At 34.7% G+C, this 23,581-nt stretch overlaps 1 protein-coding gene across 17 annotated transcripts in view; it reads right to left on the bottom strand.

Annotated features, from left to right (window-relative positions):
- The window catches only part of RAPGEF2 (Rap guanine nucleotide exchange factor 2), a 260,818-nt gene that overhangs the window by 109,653 nt on the left and 127,584 nt on the right, over positions 1–23,581 (bottom strand). For 7 of the 17 annotated variants that reach the window (XM_015450980.3, XM_005556195.4, XM_005556193.5 and 4 more), the window contains 3 exons: positions 10,071–10,146; positions 7,602–7,769; positions 5,223–5,240 (listed from right to left, as the gene is read on the bottom strand). The exons of 1 other annotated variant lie outside the window; for it this stretch is intronic. In XM_015450980.3, coding sequence (XP_015306466.1) covers positions 5,223–5,240; positions 7,602–7,769; positions 10,071–10,146 — 262 coding nt within the window. Of the gene's footprint in view, positions 1–5,222; positions 5,241–7,601; positions 7,770–10,070; positions 10,147–21,526; positions 21,819–22,694; positions 22,844–23,581 lie in introns of those variants that run through there. 9 more of the 17 variants (XM_015450979.4, XM_005556196.5, XM_074040685.1 and 6 more) reach the window with 3 other exon arrangements.

The following is a 23,581-nucleotide window of genomic DNA, read 5'->3' as shown; positions in this document are numbered from 1 at the left end:
CAAGCTTTCTTTCAAAATGGAATGAAAGAACAGTAAATCCCAGTGGACACCGGAGTTCTGTAGCAGAGATGATGTAATATATAAAAATAGACATCCTTCAACAGAAGCTGAAACTTGGGTAAACAGCACACTGCATACCATTCTCAACTGCCTTGCACGAATTTACAATGCATGCTGTTAATAGCATGAGAAATCATTTTATTTTCTAAACTATTTCCTGATTTACATTTCAATTTCTGTACATATGCTATAGTGCAATTTCCCAATCCAAGTGCAATTTCCCAATCCATATAAATTAAATCAACATAAATACCTGATTATAACTGCAAGAAAGAGAATTAGTGCCCCCAAAGCAAGGAGGTTGAGACCACTACAGCAGCTTTAACATGCTGCATTTGGCCAGAAATTGCAGCACACAGCACAGTATTGTTACATCCACCTATTGTTCAGAGACTTTTCCACAGGGAGCTTTCTGTAGGATGTTAAAATGCAACATAATCTAGGGTACAGAGGAACTAGTAAATCTGCTGATAATGGGCGTGAAAAGCAAAGGATACTTTTGACACCACTCTCCAAAGACTCTTCTGATGAAAACATAAAGCTTCAGGCATCCAAACAATAAATTTTAGTAAAATTTGTGGGTTTTTTTTTTTTTTTTTTTTTTTTTGAGACGGAGTCTCGCTGTGTCGCCCAGGCTGGAGTGCAGTGGCCGGATCTCAGCTCACTGCAAGCTCTGCCTCCCGGGGTTTTACGCCATTCTCCTGCCTCAGCCTCCCGAGTAGCCAGGACTACAGGCGCCCGCCACCTCGCCCGGCTAGTTTTTTGTATTTTTTTTTAGTAGAGATGGGGTTTCACCGTGTTAGCCAGGATGGTCTCGAACTCCTGACCTCGTGATCCGCCCGTCTCGGCCTCCCAAAGTGCTGGGATTACAGGCTTGAGCCACCGCGCCCGGCCAGGGGGTTTTTATTTGTATGTATATCACTCTCTAACACTCTCTCCACATCCTCTTTTCCATTCTTTATTACCTAATTCAGTTTTCACATTTCTATTTAGCTTTCCTGGATTAAAGAGTAATCTGCTTGAAACTAATCTACCTCAAACTCTCACTCACGTATTTATATTCCTACACAGTATGGTCATTAAACACTATTGGAATAGAAAGTACTGCCCACAAAGCAAATCATCAGAAATTAATAAATTAGAGCTAAAGTTTTATTTTGAAACATAAATTATTTCTACTTTCTTCCCCCCGAATACCACCTAAATCCCTCACCTTTCATTCTTACTCCAGTTGCCATATTCTAGCCACCACTTCCATTTCCATTACTTAACCAGGTCCTGTGGTCCCACCTGACCATCCCTATCCCCAAAATCTATTACATCTCGGAGCCAGAGTAGTTTATTTAAATGTAAATCTCAGTATGTCACACCTCTGCTTCAGTCTCTTTGTTCTTCCTTACAGTCATGAAAAAGTTCAACTTTCAACATGGCTTTCAAAAACCCTATGACCACTCAACCTCTAAGTCTTTGAGCAAATAAGATTCTTTCTGTACAAAACATCTTTCTTTGAGCCAAGACATTGAGGTGGTTCATGAAATCATCCCTGACTCCTGTAGGGGCCCTGGGTGTGTACCATTTATTTATCTGTATTCCCTGTGAGACTGTAAGGGCAAAGGGAGCGCAGATTCTCCTGTGTTGCAGACTTTTATATCTCTAGAGCCTGGGACAGACCTGAAGCATGGTGGGCACTCAATGAATATGTGTTAAATGACCAAAAATACATAAATGAAAATATTGAGCTTTTCTCTCTATGATACAAGAAATAAAATACACAAATTTCCTGAAACTCTATCCCATTATAATTCACAGAGACACTGATAATAATATTGAAGACAAGTCTTCAGGTCCAATTAAGCAAACAAATGCTTGATAAATTTATGTTTTAAAAGGACAAAAAATGTTAAGAGAACTAAGAAATTTCCTCTGTATTTGCATAATTTCATATATATGTACATATACAGATTTTTAAATATCATCATATAAATTATAGCTAGGTGTGATATCATATAAACTGAAGGTAAAATCTGAAGTCCTTAAATATTCTAGGAAATTTACTAGCTATACAAGTCATTGATACATTACCCAAAACATATCCTCTTATTTTAAGTAGCAAATACTGAGTCACACCTAATAAATAATAAATGACAAGGCAAATACATGACACGAGTAAAAATATTGCCTACTTATTTAAGAACATAACTCAAGTCAAAAAGCCTAAATGTCAAATAAATGTACACGATCACGGAAACTAAATGCTGTAATGTTTTCATTTGTTTCAATAGCTAAATGATTTTTGTAACAAACCAAAACTACCAAGAAGTCTTTAACTGAAGGAGAAATCAACTTAACTCTATCTCAAAGGAAATTAGTGACTTCAGAGATATTTAAGATATATTCTAGGAATGGTTATATCTTATACACCCATTGTAAGAAACAGATTTTGTCTTATATTATTATACATATTATATATTAATATGTATAATATATATTTAAATACTAGTTTTAAATAATATATATTTAAAACTAATAACCTTAGTTTTAAAATGAGACTGATTTTCATAAGCCTCATATATGAATCAATCTTATTACCTTGCTGCCACACTTTAAAAATATTGTATTATCACTGACTACAACAAAAATTATTTCCATAAAGTTTAATATTATATGGCATTCAACTTACATTATATTAATTTAATCTTATGTAGTATTTTCCATTACTTTTGCACATTCTCTCTAAGAACATTAAGCCTCATCTACTGGAAAATTCAGTGTACCTTTATGAAACAGTACTCTGGAGTGTATATTCACATTGTAGAAAAGGACTACTAATAAAATATGTGGGAGATACCCTTTTACACAACCAATGAGTTTTCATCATTTTAAAATTTTTGCATTGACTGAAACTTTATAAATATGTTTTATTTACACTGTGTTCAAATTCTCCTGATTCAGATTTGTATAAAGTGGAGCCGTATTTTTGGGTAAGCAGGAGTGGGAGTGTGAGGTCAACCAGAACTTTAAAGCATGGAGAGCATTTTAATATTGCCACCAGCCTAGGAAGGATGGAAATTATGCAATGTCAGTTGGGACACATAACCTTTACAGTTGGACAAGTTTTCTTCAATCTTTAGTCTAATATTTCTCTGTACAGTTTTCCTCTTTCCAAACTGGAAAAATGGAAGAGCTGCGTTTTTTCCTTATTAAAATCAGGGGAGGGATAGAAGATGATGGAAGAGGAATGTGCCAGCTTCCCACGTCGCTCCAATAAGGTAAAAGTTAAAATGGTCCTTCCTCTCCTCTCCATTTTTAATATGGAATTCAGATTTTCCTACCCACACAAACTTCTAGAATAAATTACTGATCAATACAGAGAAAGCTTGAAACCATGGGTAAAACAAACATAGCTTTTCTTCTCCTGCCCTATTCTGAACCCGGAGACAAGGTAAACTTTACCATCCAAAGTCCCCAGATAGTCTCTTTAGTGATGGACCCCAAATCTTCCAGCCTCTGCCAGGAACCTTATTACCTGCCTCTATAACTACTCACTCTAAGACTGAAAATTCATGCTAAATCTTATTTTTTAGCAATTTTAAATACAGCCTCAATCTCTACTCATCAAAATGTAAGAAAATGCTAATGAAAGCCATCTCCAATCTTCCTTTCTCACTGCATTTTAAAATGCTATTCTCTCTGCAAACTTCATACACTTGCCTTGAAAAATGTCCTGAAAACACACTACATGGACTATGAGTATTCATGTTTCTGAAGAAAATAATTATAATCCATTTTAAACTATTGCGACACATCTAATTTTAAAAAGTGTACATTAAAGTATACATCATAACTCAGTGCATATTTTAAATTCAATTCCAAGTTCTAAGTAGGAATTAGACTGGTAATCTATGCTAAAAAAAGAGGAAGATCAATTACATATTGATTTACCTTTTTAAAATTATGTTATATGTAAGTGTACTATTTTCAGAGAGAAGCTCAAAACACTGATGTACATATAACTGTGTACAATTTAAAAATTATTTTAACTTAAAATTTTTAAATTATATAAAAATGTTTTAGATTTATCACATCATTTAAAAATTAGTAGTGCTTCCAAAAACCAATACAGCAATCATGACACCTGTGGCATTCTAATACGTACTCTCTTGTATAGAACATAAAGGAACTGTCTTACTTTAATTTGAAAACTTATACATAAAATTCATACTTTTAGGCAAAGTTACTCTAACAGCCAAAGATATACAGATGATAGATTTCCCCAAAGTGAATAAATTATTCATGATCTTTTCCCTGTACAATGATAAAACACAAGCATAAAATGCTACTAGTTACTTAACCAATTAGTTTTCAGGAATAAATCAGTTTTTCTTCCTTGACTCAAAATTCCCTGATAACCCCAAATGTAATCTAGATCTTCAAAGAACTCACACTGAAAAACATAGATTTTAGTACTTAGTACAGTACTTAGTCATGTACTTTAGTACTTAGTATAGTACTTAGTCATGTACTGGCATGAAAGAAGTGACCAAGGAGATTATTACAGACCTCAATTAAAATGTAGAATGAAATAAAAGCAAGAAACCTTGTTAAAAATAAAGTGCAAATAAGAAAATACAAAGAGATTTTAAACTTTGTTTCCTTTCTAACTAAGCTTTTTTAAAAAAATCTGACTGAAATTTTACCAGTGGCCTCCCAAAATGTTCTCCCATTGGGATTCCTGAACTTTAAAGTTTTCATCTATAGTATTTAAAATGTAAATTTCTAATGAATTTCCCATAAGCTTTCACATAAAAAGGAAAAAAAATCCTTTATGTCTGCCTGCGTTTCTCTCTTCATTTTTTTATTTGCAAAGCAGGTTAGTGAAGAATAGTGTTCCATTCATTTTATTAAGTGCTCCATTCATTTTTAAAAATAAATAGCTTGCACTTGAATTCTTTCTTCAACATGGACAATCCATCCCCAGGTCTGTATAGATCAAGCAGCCTATTCTACCACCCAAACCACTGATAATTTCAAAGTAAATTAGGGCAAAATACAGAAGGACAAGACCAAGCACAACATACCAATATTATAAATTCATTAGTAACAGTGCAAATTCACACATAAACTTAGGTTAGTGTCAGGAGACCACACACAAATTACAATACCTGAGATTTAGTGCATTCCTTTGAGCCAAAATGAAATGAGTGCCATAAAGGAGGAAAGGAAAAGATGAACATTATCAGACATGCTATATTACATCTGCCAAAATGAAGATAATGTTAAAATTAAGTTAAGAATGATCATACAGAATCAGCTATATGTATAATGCTTCCCATGTTCTTTAGCCATGCACTTGAAATGCACTTGCAATCACTTTAAATCACCTGTGAAGTTGATCATGCAATTCTTTTAAATAAACTTTTTACCCTCAGTCCTTCCCTATTAGCCAATTTCCTTCAAAGAGAACTATTTCTGTTAAAAATAAGTAAATATGATGTAGGGGTAATAAATAATAATTTCTATTTAATTCTTTTTACTATGTGGTATCATATATACAAAACAAAATTTTGCAATCTTCCTACATTAAAATTATGTATTTATGTAAAATAAATAAATATACATCATTTTTACACCCCAAAAAGGATGCAATCCTTATGACCATGTTGTTGCCAATCTTAACTCATTTAGTAAAACTAATGCCACATGTCACACATTAGTAAACCAGTATAAGATCCATTAGTAATCAAGTCAAATTTTTCATCCTAGTATTGAATTTTCCCTAAAAGTATCTGCTGGCTAGGTAAGACATTCTTAAAAATCCACTAAAAAAAAAAAAAAAATCTTGTAAAAATAAAAGAAATATATATTTTAAAACAAATAATGAAACAGGAGCAGTGTAAGGAAACTGAATGAAGTTTTCCATAAAAGGGGAATCACAGTGGGGGTGGGGGTGACAGTTACCAAATGGCCCACCCAACTAAAGTGTGACAAATACGACTATAAGAACAAACAAACCAACTTTAGCACTACATTTTAAATAATCCATACTCCCACTGACTATTTTAGTTTGACAACTAAACTGGAAAAACAATTCCAAAGCAGAAAAAAATCAGCAATATTAATGCTAGGCTAAAATATTATCTGTGTTGTACTATTAATATGTGTAACTATTTTTAATACATATTTCCTTCTTCCATAATGCTACATCAACCCCAAAAACATTACCTTCTTTTATGGACAATGGTAACAAAAAACCTTTCATGGTTTTTTTTAATACTAAGTCTCTCCAATAGACAAAGATGTCTTTGTGATGAGCAAAAAGCAGTCCTTTCCAAATGAGCTCAATGCAATGATTCAACTATGAAATTCATGTTAAACTAAAATACTTCATGGGTAGCAAGAGGAGTAGTCAGATTGCTAGTGGTCAAAACCACATTAAATATTTAAATAAAAAGAGCTCTCTGAGAAATAGAATATATGAAGTGTGGGTGTAAGATATATCACTTAAACTTATTAAAAGTTGAGTAAATAATTTTAAGTCTATATACATTTTCCCATGCATTTTGTATTTATACTTATTTGCAGAAAAGAAAACCGTAAACAACTGGGGAATGTAAAACAGTTGTTAATTATCTATTTTTATTTTTTACATTTTTATTTTAAAATTAATTATACATAAAATAACCACTCATTTAATGGTATCACATGCATAAACGATCTTTCACATTATTATGACCTATCCAGGAATCTAAGCTACTTTGCTCTTGAAAAAACAAAGGAATAAGAAAAATAAGGCTTTAAAGTGACTTTATTGAGATCTTAAACAAAGCACTCATTATCTGTGTCTTGGTTTCCTCAAACATAAAAAGGAGTTTATTTATCAATATTTATGAAATAAATGACAATCAACTGGGTTATGTCTGCCTGCCTTTAAGAGGATCTTTGAACCTATTAGAAATATTTCAGGGCATCTTCACATTGAGTTAAAAAGCATTATTTCAAATTATTCTTACTTCATTGCATTAAAAAAATAAATCTCAGATATTCTCACAATGGTATAAAAAACTGAAAAATAATGCAATTTTTACATATCTATTTTTAAATAGATAGCAGCCATTCGGGTTGGGAGTGAAGGGTGGAGTGCACAGGAGGGGGCTAAAATGTTAGATTAAGGTAAAACAACTTAAAATACTCCAATTACAATTATATGGGCTTATCACAAAGCTGATCTTCAGAGAACAACTTAAGAAATAAAGGAGCTAGCAAAGTCTGTGGACTTCTTATTTCAATGTCTTTTAAAAACTAATCATATCATGTTTGCTTCCAGAAAAATCTACTATTTCTTTAATAAATATAAATTTAAATATATAAATATATTTATTTTATATTAATATAACAAATAAAAATAAATAAGTATATTTAACGTGTGTGTGTATATATATCATTGAAAAGATTTGTCAAAAACTGAAAATTTAAACATCTTTTCATAAAACCCCAACAAAAAAACTAGAAATAAATAAAATGATTACACTCGTATAACTTACCGTGTGATAGCCTCTAGGCAAAGGAGGTTTGCCCATGGGATAAGGATCCACAGTGTCAATAATTGTTTGTCTTTCACCCTTCTGGTTGATTTTTCTAAATCTCCTTCGAGACTGTCTATGGGAAGCTTGACGCTGAAAATATTCTTCATTTTCATCCATATAGTCCACCTGAAATAAAACCCCCCAAAATTTCATTTCTCCAAATGCAACATTTCCTATTAATATTAGATACAGAAAGAAACTTACAGATAACCCATATTCAATCATCTTGCAAAGAACATCTGTAGACAAACTATCTAGACAAACTTCAAGTGTCTCTGAACTTCTCTGGAACTAATTGGTTTTAAGTAACATTTCTTTTATGAGGAGGCATTTTCAGTTCCACTTAGGACAATATGGGTAACTCTTGAATTTCCTGTAGTTTCAAAGGGAAGGATATTTTCAGCAGTCTTTGTACTGATTTATTAGTGAAAGATCTCACAGGATACATTACCACACATTATGAAAGCAACTGCCACACTGTCTTAAGCAACGTGGAAAAAACGAAAACAAAAAAAAACTGATGGAAATCTGTAAAAACCTCCAAATGACTCAAACACTGCTAACAGAATGGCTTCGGGAGGTTATGCAAGGGTTTCTCCTTCTACTTTCATTCCGTGACTTCAGTTTCTTTTTTTTATAAATAGTGTTGTTTAAAAGTAATTCCTCATTTAAAAACATTTTAGGCCAGGCACAGTTGCTCACGTCTGTAATCCCAGCACTTTGGGAGGCTGAGACGGGTGGATCATGAGGTCAGGAGTTCAAGACCAGCCTGGCCAACATGGTGAAACCCCATCTCTACTAAAGATACAAAAAATTAGCTGGGTGTGGTGGCACATGCCTGTAATTCCAGCTACTCGGGAAGCTTAGGCAGGAGAATTGCTTGAACTCAGGAGGTGGAAGTTACAGTGAGGTGAGATCACGCCATTGCACTCCAAATTGGGCAACAGGGCGAGACTCTGTCTCAAAAAAAAAAAAAAAAAAATTAGAAATGCTGATGAATGAACAGGGAATAAAAGTTACAATAGGTTATTCCTCATGTGACTGCTCATAATGGAGGCATGTTTAGGTTATGTAACTGTTCTCACACCAGCAAACCTAGTAGTTCATGTAGTATCAGCAAGTATAAAATACTCAATTTTAAAGACTAAAAATCCTTCAGAGAAAACTAAAAGTGGCATTAACAGAGGGCAAAATCTCAAGGAAATATCTTGACTATCTACTGTTGGAAAGTGCTATATAGCTGCCCACATTCTTCCCAACCCTAAATCCTTACTCATAACTATGCTACTTTCTCACTTGAGTACATTTTGTAAAACTTTACCAAATATTTCAGTAAATTTTACAAAAAGTTTGCTAGCTTTGATGAGGAAGTTCTCATTTCTGACGGAATTCCTCTCCTACATCATAGGGAAAAGCCCTACATCTTCTCTGAAAACAGACCTACAATTGTTTATCAAATACTTTACTAAACGTGAATAAAGTTTCCATCGTCATCTTTATTTGGTTATCATTTACTTTACAAGATCTTCCTTCCCAGCTAGGATGCTGGATGGGGACAGTAAGAATACCTACTGAATGTCTAGACTGGGAAACTCCCCTTCCACCTCATCTCATTTCTGTGACTAATTTTTTTAAAGGGTACATATTATCCTATCTTAAAATCATTCTTATACAGTAAGAAAAAAGTATGACAGGTTTGGTTTTTAAGCTTCAAGGTTGCTAATATCTATTTTACTAATACGTTCCATGTATAATCTCTCTTTATAAATTTTTAAGTCACAAAATTCCATTAAAAAGAGAGAAAAGATGTCAACAGAGTGTTTAACCAGCATAATAGTCCCCAAATTTCCTTTTAATTACTTCAAAGAATTCAAGTGATTTTCTTGCGTTTTTAAAAAGTGTTGTTTAAAAAATAATTCCTCATTTAAAACATCTTAGAAACTCTGATGAATGAATTAACAGTGAACAAAGTTCCATTTGGTTACTCCTCACAAACACTCACAGTGGAGGCATGTTTAGATTCCAAAATTGTTCTCACACCAGCAAACCTAGTGATTCATTTAAAGTAAGTCATTCAAACCAATCAAAACTTGGAGAGCTAAAATCCTGCAATCAAGAGATTCTCCCCAAATTTCAATTAAATGGCATTATTATAGACTGAATTACAAAGTACAAAAATCAAACACTTAGCTACTTGTACTTTTTAAAATTTTTTTGCATTTAATTGAATCCTGTAAATAATGAAATATTATGATTATGAACTCAAATTCATAATACAAAGTTGTGAAATAAATATATCTAATGTTATAGAAAATATACAATATTTTCTATTCAACAAAAATCTAATATTATAAGCAGTTTGTAAAAATGCCTTTATTTCATGCAATTTTTCAGGAGAAAAACAGTCCTCACAAGTAATACTCTTACCACAATCATCTCAGAAGGCTCTAAAACAATGCATTCACAGCCACGCCTAAAACTTCCTGCAGAACGCTTGCCAAAACTAGAAAGAAAGAAAAAAAAATCAATGAGGACAACCTCAGAGATTTAAGTAATATGAATTGGGAACATAAGCCAAACTTCCAGATAAATAAAAATTAAAAACAATTACAAAAAGTACACCTTGGAGAAAGTGAACTATCTTTAATAATTTCCACAGAATGACAAGAAAGCATGCAAATTCTTAAGTTTCAGTCATAGATTTTTCTGGAAAATTCTAACAATATTTTCAAATTAATGATGTAAGAAAAGGAGAATTATTAGCATGGGTGAGTTTTCTGTTAGGTTATTTTAAATCATCCTCAGGTGAACTTTGAGAATATTCCAGTAGGGATGGGAAATGTCTCAGTGGCAAACTATAGAAATGTCCCAAAGAAGTATAAAATGCATATACATGTAATTCTCTTCACAACTTGCTTAGGTTAAACTCTTTTTTCACCTAAAAAGTGTATTTATTTTCCTAAATTTTCAAATCAACTTATTCTAAATGTTTTAAGAAAAACATACTCAACTTAAAACTTTATTTTTATGGTAAACTGATTTCAGCTGATGTACTACTGAAAGCTCATTCCTCCTGAGAACTCTGCATGAGTGAACACAGACATAGCACCTTTGCCTTATCTGTGGTGAATTCCCACGTTAACACCGGAGAAGATTTATTGTTTCTGACATAGGGATATGCAAACTAGAATCAAGAACAGAGAATTCCAGTGAAGCTCTCTTTGTTAATGTGACACCTCACTCATTCACAAAAGTATTTCTTTCCTTCCATTTAACATGAACTTTTAAAAAATTATTATTATACTTTAAGTTCTAGGGTACATGTGCACAACGTGCCGGTTTGTTACATATGTATACATGTGCCACGTTGGTGTGTTGCACCCATTAACTTGTCATTTACATTAGGTGTATCTCCTAATGCTGTCCCTCCCCCCTACCCCTACCCCACGACAGTCCCTGGTGTGTGATGTTCTCCTTCCTGTGTCAAAGTGTTCTCATTATTCAATTCCCACCTATGAGCGAGAACACGCGGTGTTTGTTTCTGTTCTTGCGATAGTTTGCTCAGAATGATGGTTTCTAGCTTCATCCATGTACCTACAAAGGACATGAACTCATCCTTTTTTATGGCTGCATATCATGGTGTATACGTGCCACATTTTCTTAATCCAGTCTATCATTGATGGAAATTTGGATTGGTTCCAAGTCTCTGTTATTGTGAGTAGTGCTGCAATATACATACATGTGCATGTGTCTTTATAGCAGCATGATTTATAATCCTTTGGGTATATACTCAGTAATAGGATGGCTGGGTCAAATGGTATTTCTAGTTCTAGATCCTTGAGGAATCGCCACACTGTCTTCCACAATGGTTGAACTAGTTTACAGTCCCACCAACAGTGTAAAAGTGTTCCTATTTCTCCACATCCTCTCCAGCACCTGTTTTTTCCTGACTTTTTAATGATCGCCACTCTAACTAGTGTGAGATGGTATCTCATTGTGGTTTTGATTTGCATTTCTCTGATGGCCAGTGATGATGAGCACTTTTTCATGTGTCTGCTGGCTGCATAAATGCCTTCTTTTGAGAACTGTCTGTTCATATCCTTTGCCCACTTTTTTATGGGGTTGTTTTTTTCTTGTAAATTTGTTTGAGTTCTTTGTAGATTCTGGATATTAGCCCTTTGTCAGGTAAGTAGATTGCAAAAATTTTCTCCCATTCTGTAGGTTTCCTGTTCACTCTGATGGTAGTTTCTTTTGCTGTGCAGAAGCTCTTTAGTTTAATTAGGTCCCATTTGTCAATTCTGGCTTTTGTTGCCATTGTTTTTGGTGTTTTAGACATGAAGTTCTCACCCATGCCTATGTCCTGAATGGTATTGCCTAGGTTTTCTTCTTGGGTTTTTATGGTTTTAGGTCTAACATTTAAGTCTTTAATCCATCTTGAATTAATTTTTGTATGAGGTGTAAGGAAGGGATCCAGTTTCAGCTTTCTATATATGGCTAGCCAGTTTTCCCAGCACCATTTATTAAATAGGGAATCCTTTCCCCATTTCTTATTTTTGTCTAGTTTGTCAAAGATCAGATGGTTGTAGATGTGTGGTATTATTTCTGAGGGTTCTGTTCTGTTCCATTGGTCTATATCTCTGTTTTGGTACCAGTACCATGCTATTTTGGTTACTGTAGCTTTGTAGTATACTTTGAAGTCAGGTAGCGTGATGCCTCCAGCTTTGTTCTTTTGACTTAGGATTGTCTTGGCAATGTGGGCTCTTTTTTGGTTCCATATGAACTTTAAAACAGTTTTTTCCAATTCTGTGAAGAAAGTCATTGGTAGCTTGATGGGGATGGCATTGAATCTATAAATTACCTTGGGCAGTATGGCCAGTTTCACGATATTGATTCTTCCTATTCATGATCATGGAATGTTCTTCCATTTGTTTGTGTCCTCTTTTATTTCGTTGAGCAGTGGTTTGTAGTTCTCCTTGAAGAGGTCCTTCACATCCCTTGTAAGTTGGATTTCTAGGTATTTTATTCTCTTTGAAGCTATTGTGAATGGGAGTTCACTCATGATTTGGCTCTCTATTTGTCTGTTATTGGTGTACAGGAATGCTTGTGATTTTTGCACATTGATTTTGTATCCTGAGACTTTGCTGAAGTTGCTTATTAGCTTAAGGAGATTTTGGGCTGAGATGATGGGGTTTTCTAAATATACAATCATGTCATCTGCAATCAGGGACAATTTGACTTCCTCTTTTCCTAATTGAATACCCTTTCTTTCTCCTGACTGACTGCCCTGGCCAGAATATCCAACACTATGGTGAACAGGAGTCGTGAGAGAGGGCATCCCTGTCTTGTGCCAGTTTTCAAAGGGAAGGCTGCCAGTTTTTGCCCATTCAGGACTTAACTTTTTTTTTTTTTTAAAAGAGACAGGGTCTCACTCCACCACCCAAGCCACAGTACAGCGGCACAATCACAGCTCACTGTAGTCTTGAACTCCTGGACTCAAGCAACCCTCCTACCTTACCTCAGACTCCCAAGTACCTGGGACTACAGGTGCATACCACCATATATGCCTTTTTTTTTTTAAATTTTTTTTTTTATTTTTGTAGGGACAAAGTCTAGCTATGTTGCCCAGGTTGGTCTTGAACTTAGGGCCACAATCAATTTTCCCTCCTCGGCCTCCCAAAATTCTGGGATTACAGGTGTGAGCTACCACCACTGGCCTAATATTAAAATTTTTGTCAATCATATTTAATAAACTTATATTTAAGAAAAAATGCTTTAAAATTCTGCCAAAAAACTATTTCACTGAACAATTTTTTCCAAGTTAATTAGGCACTGTGACGGACTCCTATGGAAATTCTTGTTCCATTTATAATCCTCTTTATATCATAGTAATACACATGTTTCAAGTATTAGGAGCCAAGTCATGTAAGAGGAAGAAAATAGAAAAGCCAATATTGTCATTCTATCGTCTGCAATCTCTAGCAAACTATCTTCACCACATCATACGATAAATTTTATTTGTTTACAGGTTTATTAGGTTAGACTAGGCCATCACTTAAGTCCTTTTCCTTAATAATAATTATTTGATTGTTAAAGATAATTAAGTCCTTTTCCAAAATCATTTCTGGCCAGACGCGATGGCTCATGCTTGTAATCCCAGCATTTTGGAAGCCTGAGGAGGGATGATCACTTGAGCCCAGGAGTTCGAGACTAGCTTGGGCAACATGGTGAAATCCTGTCTCTACTAAAAATACAAAAATTAGCCAGGCATGGTGGTGTGAGCCTGTAGTCCCTGCTACTCAGGAAGTTGAGATGGGAGGATCACTTGAGCATGGGAGGCAGAGGTTGCAGTGAGCCAAGAATGTGCCACTGCACTCTAGCCTGGGCAATAGAGTAAAACCTGCCTTGAAAAGAAGAAAACGTTTCCATGAAAATCAAAACCAGCATCATGTTTAACATATTTGAAAAAAAATTTTTAATGTTCATATATACAGTCACACATATATGCCGTCACACATATATGCCCACAGAAACATACACATTGGAGTACTTTTAAGTGAAAAAAATTGCCAGAAACAACATAATAAATCTATTTTCATGTTACTTCTCATACAATTTAAATGATCTGAATTTTTAAACATTTCTTTTAGCTTACAATTAAATACAACTGAAATTCCATAACTCTTCAATATACACAAAAATGTGAGTTTCTGAATCTACCTATTTGCAATTTAATTTTTTTAAATGAAGCTTACAATTATGCACTACAAATTAATAAATAATCTCAATGTGTGAGTAAAATATCTGGCAGGTTACAGACTTAGACAAGTTTATAAATATACTGGTCTAATGTTTATCCATTTTTAAATGTAACATAGTAAAAAATCATAAATGTTTGTAAAGTATACACTGTTCATATAATACTTGATACAAAAATACATGCTAGAATTGTTTACAAATTTTAGCAACAAAAGGTGTTAATGTTCACATAAATAAACTATATAACTGTTAATTATTTTATATATAAATATAGTACCATCTTCCCCACTCCAGGATTTAGGGTGCAAATCCTCTTACCAATTAGTCATTCATTCAACAGAACTTTATGGCTAGGAAGTCACACTTCAAGTTGCACTAGCACACTATTACTTTGGGGATGAAAAGTTTAAATTTCCTAAAACGTGCTCTACAAAAATATTTCCATGAGAGTTTTTCAGAGAGTCAATTGCACTAGAGCCTGATGAAACATTTTCAACCACAAAAAGACTCGAGTTCTACAAAGCGTCACAAAGATGTGAACACGAGAAACTGCAGACTTTCCATCAGATATATTTATTGAAAAAGCTGAATGGAAAAAGCAATGTGCACAGAACACACATTAGCAAGGGAGAATATATTATTTCATTTATTCAACAATCTATTTTTTCAAACACAGCCAGGAATGCAGAAAGGAAGAGCAGCCTCGAAAGAGCCAAAGAGTAGGTCATGAGTGCACACGCTAGGCCTGATGAGTGACAAAGCCTCTGAGCTCTCTCACAGAGATCATGTGCTCTTAGCTCACAAACCAGAAGCTGTAAGGTTGGAAGAAACAGACAAAGCAATGAAAAAAAAAAAAAAAAGTTAGCTAGAAATTAAGTCCACAAGTTACTTTTGCTTCTGCTCTCTGATTCTTTGAAACAATAAATACATAAACAAAAGTAAATAAATATGATTATTTACAACATTTTCAAAAATCTTTGGCCAAGTTCTATAAAAATAAACTGAAGAAATTCAGCTCTGGAAAATAAGTACAGACTTAAAAAAGGCAACAGATGAAGATGTGTAGGAGATAAAGTACCTCATTGACAATATAATGAACAATCCTTTTAAATATTTTAGATTACTGAGTGGAAAAAAATGGTGCAAAATCTTCAGGACTGCAAATAACAAATACACTCTGAGAAAGTAAAACACAAAACCAAAACAGTAAGAATAAAGTACAAGACATTTTATAAAGTGGGAGTGCAGGAAAGCCACAGAGGATCCAGTGCGCATAATGAAATGCTCTACACTGAAAAGGTGATCAAATGCACACAGTATTTAATATTATATTAAACAACAGGTTCTCAGTTTTCAGTTAAAAGTTATTAACAAAAACGAAGTCTTTGAATGCATTAGCACAGCAAGATGCTTACACAACAAGTAAAATTATAAACAAAGACAAAACTATGAAATGATGGACACACAAGGAAAGAATCAAAAACAATAATTACAATACATGTCCTTATAGAAAAATCAAATCTATAAAAGGGTATTACCCTGGAAGAGTTTCTAAGGGGAAATACACAGAACTGAAAAATTTCTCACAAAAAATTCAGGGAATCCAAAGGGCTTTCCAAAAGACCAGATGCATAAATTAAGATAACTTTTCATAGGCTGGGCACGGTGGCTCATGCCTGTAATCCCAGCACTTTGGAAAGCCGAGATGGAAAGATCACTTGAGGTTAGGAGTTTGAGACCAGCCTAGCCAACATGGTGAAACCCCGTCTCTACTAAAAATACAAAAGTTAGCTAGGCATAATGGCAGGCACCTGTAATCCTAACTACTCAGGAGGCTGAGGTAGGAGAATCACTTGAACTCAGGAGATGGAGGTTGCAGTGAGTCGAGATTGCACCACTGCACTTCAGCCTGGGTAACAGAGCAAGACTCAGTCTCAAAAATAATAATAATAGGCCGGGAACGGGGGCTCATGCCTATAATTCCAGCACTTTCGGAGGCTGAGGCAGGCAGATCACCTGAGGTCAGGAAGTCACACTTCAAGTTGCACTTCACACTTCAAGTCACACTTCAAGTCCAATAAATGGCGTGAACCTAGGAGGCAGAGCTTGCAGTAAGCCGAGATCGCACCACTCATTCCAGCCTGGGCAACAGAGCAAGACTCCGTCTCAAAAAAAAAAAAAAATTAGCCAGGCATGGTGGCATGCACCTGAAGTCCCAGCTACTCGGAAGGCCGAGGCAGAAGAATTACTTGAACCCGGAAGGCAGAGGTTGCAGTGAGCGAGATCACGCCACTACACTCCAGCCTGTGTGATAGAGCAAGATTCTGTCTCAAAATAATAATAATAATAATAATAATAATAATTCATTAAGTCCTATTACATCAGCTAAAAGCCAGTATCCCTTAAGTTTCTAAAATAATCATTTTTAAAAGACTTAGAAATAATTTAGAAAAAAATACAATTAAAGAAATTGGGTAACTTAAATGTACACCTACGATCCTTGATCAAAAATCAGGAGTAGGTAAGGATTGCTCTAAACCATGTGACTACATTCTGATCCAAATGTGATTACATCCTGTTCCTTGGTGCCACTGTCAGAAATGGACTCTTAACACTGTCAAATACAGCACTGTTTTTGTTTTTTTTTAGTAAGTCTTATAATAAACTACATAAGGTGATCTACAGATTCAACATACCCTCTATCAAAATTAGACTAGTCTTTTTTACAGAAATGAAAAAAACTGGTCGTAAAATTCATATGGAAATTGGGTGGGCCCTAATTTGCCAAGAAAATCTTGAAAAAGAACAAAGTCAGAGGACTCACACTTCCCAATTTCAAAATTTACTACAAAGCTATAGTAATCAAAACAGTGTGGTACTTAGGCCAAAAGGATAGAAGTAGGAGTCCAGAAATCAACTCATACATCAATGGCCAATTGATTTTTTGTGTGTGAGTGTTAAATTAACAGGACTTTTTTTTCCTTATGTTTTCTTTTTTTTTTTTTTTTAATTTTTTATTTCCACAGGTTATTGGGGAACAGGTGGCACTTGGTTATATAAGTTCTTTAGTGGTGATTTGTGAGATTTTGGTGCACCCACCACCCAAGCAGTATACGCTGCACCCAATTTGTAGTCTTTTATCCCTCACCCCCTTCTCACACTTCCCCCCAAGTCCCCAAAATCCATTGTGTCATTCTTATGCCTCTGTATCCTCATAGATTAGTTCCCACTTATGAGTGAGAACATATGATGTTTGGTTTTCCATTTCTGAGTTACTTCACTCAAAATAATAGTCTCCAGTCTCATCTAGGTTACTGCAAATGATTGACCAGTTGGTTTTTGACAAGGATGTCATATCTGTTCAATGGGAGGAGAACAGAGTCTTCAACAAATGGTGGTGGGATTATTGGCTTTCACATGAAAAAGAATGAAATTGGACCCCTACTGCACACCACAGACAAACATTAACTCGAAATGAATCAACAAGCTAAATATAAGAGCCAAAAGTAAACTCTTAGTAAAAGCATAGGATTAAATCCTCATGACCTTGGAGTTGGCAATAGATTCTTAGCTCTGGAAAATAAAAGCATGAGGAGCAGGAGAATAAACACAGATCAACTGAATTTCATCCTAATTAAAAAATGTGCATCAAAGGGCCTTAACTGAAAAGGCAACCTGCAGAATAAGAAAGTATTTGCAAATCACATATCTGATAAAGATTCAATATTCAAAATACATAAAAAATTCTTAAACAACAAAAAGACAACCCAATGTAAACTTGACAAAGGACTTACATAGGCATTTCTCCAGAGAAGATACACAAAGAGCTGATACACACATGAAAAGGTCCTCAGCATCTTTAGTCATCAGAGAAAAACAAATCAAAACCACAGTAAGATACCATTTCACACCTGAAGCCACATGCAAATGGGATACCAGGGTGGCTACAATTTTTTACTATTTCCCTTTTTTAAGAAAGCAAAAAGAAAGAAAAAAAAGAACGTGGAGGACTTGGAACCCTGTGCATTGCTAGTGGGCATGTAAAATGATACAGCCACTGTGGAAAACAGTTTGGCAATTTCTCAAAAATCTAAACATAGAATTAACATATGACACAGCAATTCTAGCCCTAGATAAATACCAAAAAGAACTGAGAGCAGGGACTCAAACAGATATTTGTACACCAATGCTCACTGCAACATTATTCACAGTAGCCAAAATGTGGAAACAACCCCAGTGTCCAACAATGGATGAACGGATAAACAAGCTGTGGCATACACACACAATGGAATACTATTCAACCATATAAAGGAATGAAGTTCAGATATCTGCTACAACATGGATGAATCTTGAAAACATACACGAAAGACAACAAGCCAGCCACAAAAGTACAAATATATGATTCCACTTACATGAAATATCTAGAATAGGCAAATTCATAGAGACAGAAAAACGATTCAAGGTTGCCAAGGGTTGGAGAAAGTGGTTTGGAAAGCATAATGGTTTCAGGGTTTCCATCTGGAGTTACAGAAAAGCTTTAGAAAGAGGTAGCGCCACTAGTGACACAACAGTGTGAATGTAATTAATGCCACTGGAACACACACTTAAATGTAACCATATATTTAAAAATGGTTAAAATGACATAGTTTACATATCTTTTTTACCACAATAAAAAAATCTTAGAAAAGAAACTATAGAGAGGATATTTGGGTTTCTTGGCAAAAATCTGGGACTTGAATAAGAAAAAGTAGAATCTCTATTTTAACAAACAGCAAATCTTAGGAACAAATGAAGAGTTATATTTGATGATGGACAAACTGGGAACCTGTCTCTTTTATATGATAATTTAACAATGAAGTGACAGACGTTGGGTGAAAGAACTAGTTAGAGATGGGCAGAAGGTAAACAAATACGACTGAAAGACAGGTCGAGTATGCATTATCCAAAATGCTTAGAATCAGAAGTGCTTTGATTTTAGATTATTTTGGATTTGGGAATATTTGCATGTATAGGTGGAGCATCCCTACTCTGGAAATATGAAATCCAGAATGCTCCAATGAGTATTTTTCCTTTGAGCACCACGTCAGTGCTCAAAAAATTTCAAGTTTTGGAACATTCTGGATTTGAAATTTTTGGATTAAGAATACAACTTAATCTTTATTTTAAATCAAAGTTTAGAAGAGTCATTTATATGAACATTTTTTCACCTAATATTAATCTCATTTTTTTCTTTATCCATGGTCATATATTTGAGGTTTTTTTCTCTCTCTACAAAACATATATTATTTCTCACATATATATGATTCATGTGAGAAACTTTTGTTTAAATTTAAGATATAAATAATGTATTTGTGAGAATATATTATACACATAACATACAACACATAAAATAATATGTGTGAGTAATAATATATATTAACATACAGTCATGCATTGCTTAAGGATGGAGATATGTTCTGGGAAATATGTTGTTTGGCGATTTTACTGTTGTGTGACCATCACAGAGTATACTTACACAAACCAAGATGGGATAGCCTACTATCAACCTAGGCTAGATGACACAGCCTATTGCTCCTCCGCTACAAACCCATACAGAATGTTACTCTACTGAATATTGTAGGCAATTGTAACATAATGGTATTTGTGTATCTAAACATCTAAACATTGAAAAGGTACAGTAAAAATACCATATTATCATCTTCTGGGATGACCACTGTATATGTGGTCCATTATTGATCAAAACATTATTACACAGTGCACGACTAGATAATATTATTTCTGACATATATATTATTGTGCTATCTATTCCTCTTCCAAATGTTCACTGGACACGTAACAGAATCAATATTACCAATATAAACTTGGTAATCAATACTGAGAGTTTACAAAAAAACTCACTAAATACAGTCCCTCTTCTTAAGTAGTTTATATGCCATGGATGACAAGTACACAAACAGCTATAACCCAATGACAAGTCGAGAAGTGAGTTTCATTGAGAGGTGAATTCTCAATGGCCAGGCTCACTCAGTAGCTAGTTGAGTGAAAAACACAAATCAGCATTTGTAATTCAGAAGGCAATTCAAATTCAGCAAATTACAAATGACCATAAAGAGCTTTAGGGTTACCTCGGCAAAGATCTGTTGTTTACCAAGATAAACAAGATATTTTAAAATTTCAGACTCCTTAATTTTTAAAGATACATGGCTTATCTTTTCTACTTAGAATTAAATATCTTTCAAAAGTTATTTCTGGTCTTCTAGAAGTTTCAGTCTTTGTGTGTATATGTGTATTTGTATATAAGACACGCTATTAACACACATGTATTAACACACATATACGAATAGCTGTCTTTCAAAAACAAGAAAGATGAAGGTTAACAGTTATCAATGAGAGTTAGCCTGAATATTTTAAAAACCTGTTCTTTCTAACTAGACACCAGCATTTGACAAGAGGTGTCTAGTCAGAGGCCATAAAGTAGGAAAAGTGGGTGGTGGAAGGGAGAAGTATTATGGTATATGTGTTTTAAGAATGCTGATAGTCTTCTCCTTCCACACAGAATGAAAATGTGATCACTATGCTCTATTTTAAAGCTTTCTAAATTGTTCTGTATAAATACACTGTACACCTTGCCTTTCAACAATTCAATCTCAATGTAATTTCAGCATGTCCTTAAAATCTTACATTAAACAATCACAAGATAACAACTAAAAGTGATGTAGGTTCACTTCTGGTAAATCTGTGAAAAAAATTAAGCCCACCAGTAAATGATTACTGAAAAGACCACTTGCAGCATATGAAACAGATTATTCCTAAATGCTAGTACTCCCTCAGTATGGCTAAGAACGACTGCTCTAAAAACAGTATAACAATTCAGACTTTCATTCCATTACATTTTTTTGCTGAAGTTTTTATACAAAACAATTTAAAAATTAAAAAGTAAAATTGTTAGCAAAATTGAAACTAAGTTATATACTTCTACAGGTGCAAATGGTATGACTTTGTAATACCAAAAATATGAAGACAAAACATTACTAAGTAGTCTTCCATATAATATAAAAAATAGAGAAAACTAAACTTTCCTTCAAGACTCCCACACAGCATGAAAGTTTGAGAATGTGAAGTCTTACCTAGTTTTCGTAAATACCCATAGGCAATGAAACACCAGACAGGGTGCTGCAGGTGTTGTAAGGTCCAATTGTCCGAAGTTTCTGTGACCACATTTTCCTCTCCCAAGTTGGGTCAAGAGCACTTTCTGCCAGTGTGAGCTTTCCACGGAAGGCAGTCACAGAGCATAGAAGCCTCTTCTATCAGTGTCCCTAATCTTGCCCTTTGTATGGGCCTCCACATTCTTCTTGTACGTCAGAACTACCCAGTGGAATGCAATTCTCGGTATCGGAATGTAAACTTATTCAAGTCAGCCTACACCCAGCAAGGGAATACACAGGAGTCAAGCAGATATTATACTGGTGGGCAATCCTAATTTACAAAATGATAAACATAATACTCCAATATATCAATTTTTCACACCCCTGTTTCCAGAAAATGATAGCCAGTTACTAAATTTTAGTTTCTTCCTTAAAAAAGTCTAAGTAACTGACTGGACTGATGATCCTAAATCAAAACCAATTTATTTGTTTAGGACTTACAAAAAAACCAATCACATAACACTGTCTTCAGACAGCAGAGTGGCAATTAAATTAGGGAGGAAAAGCTAACAAGTAACTGCTGATGCCATCAATTCCATTCTCAAAAATTGGTAACTTATATAAGAATAAATTTTAATATAAGTATAAAAGGAAAGTGGGTTGAAAGACTTTCCATAAAATACATGTAATATTTTCTTAATAAGTTAACTCATTAGTTTAGACCCCAAAAAAGTAACAGCTATGTTAAAAATCACACACACACACCAGATACATATATAAATTACATGTATGTGTGTAAACTGCAAACTGCTTCTAAAGCATGGACTTTAACCGGCTTATATTTCAGAAGTATTGGGAAAACTGAACACACACTATACATCTCTAAATTTCTTTCAAGGCTCACTTAGAAACATTCTAACAATCATCACCCTACACAAATTAACAGAAGTTTGTTCCTCTGCAAAGTGGATCTCAACATTTAATCTCTGCTTATAAAAATAGAGTACACGATAAAAATTATTATACAATATGAAGGCCTTATAGCTGTGCTATTCCCCCTGTTCGTTCCTCAGTAGTTTGTTGTCTATTTAACAAACACTAAACATACTTAAGCTACTAACATTTTAATTCCTTTAAAAAAAATTCTAACCTGCACTGTCTTCAGTTATCTTTGAAGTACCACTAACAGCAATAGTGCTGTCATCTTCTATAGGAGCTCTTTTCTCTGCAGCACTGAGCACTCCCCATTTCCCTGTGTGTTTTCTCCCAGTGAGTCCATGCGCGCGGCGTAGCTTGTACAGAGGCCAACATTCCATCTGACGGCTAATTTCCTGCTTCGATGACCCACCCACCTCTCCTGGCTGCAGCTATGTGTCTCGCATGTTGTATGGGTACTCTTTTTGCATACCAGCCTCATGACCTCAGCGGCTGCCTGACAGACACTCTTTATCAATTTCTATTAATTCATTATCTACTCTCTTGTAAGTGAAGGGCAAGTAGGGAAATCTGCAATGTCTGCTCTCCTCTGTCTTCAAGGTCAAATGCTTCGTGCTGGCAATACAATTTTGTTATTAAAATTTACCCAAGCTGTGCTACAAACTAGTTGCTCTCCGCCAAAGAGATGCTGAACTGTATACCTGGCCTGGGGGATTATCATGGAAAAGACTAGAATAAATTTAAATCAAACAGCATGGGAAAAGTTAAAAGAGGCAGATTTGCTCTCATTTTTCCCTTCAGGAGAAAAAAAGGTGGCTCTTACCTCAGCTGTATTGGGGTGAAGAGAGCAAGCAGTTTTTCTCTCTTGCCACAATCTAAACCAGCAAAGATCAGTGGTGTGATGACTACACTTTGGTAGTGTCTATGTCCTCGTGACCAAACTGCTAGAGAACAGCTCAGCTAAATTAATCTGCTGCTATCAGTCTACACAGTGGCACAAACAGGTCTCTGCTGATCACAGTGCTTTGTACACAGATGGCAGCTGATCAGCTTGTATAAAAGTTATGGTCCATAACAGCTTTTCCTTTCAGCATGTAGACA

This window comes from Macaca fascicularis, chromosome 5 (genome assembly GCF_037993035.2).
Source record: "Macaca fascicularis isolate 582-1 chromosome 5, T2T-MFA8v1.1".
Taxonomy (NCBI): Eukaryota; Metazoa; Chordata; class Mammalia; order Primates; family Cercopithecidae; genus Macaca; species Macaca fascicularis.
This window is presented reverse-complemented; position numbering and strand designations above follow the sequence as displayed.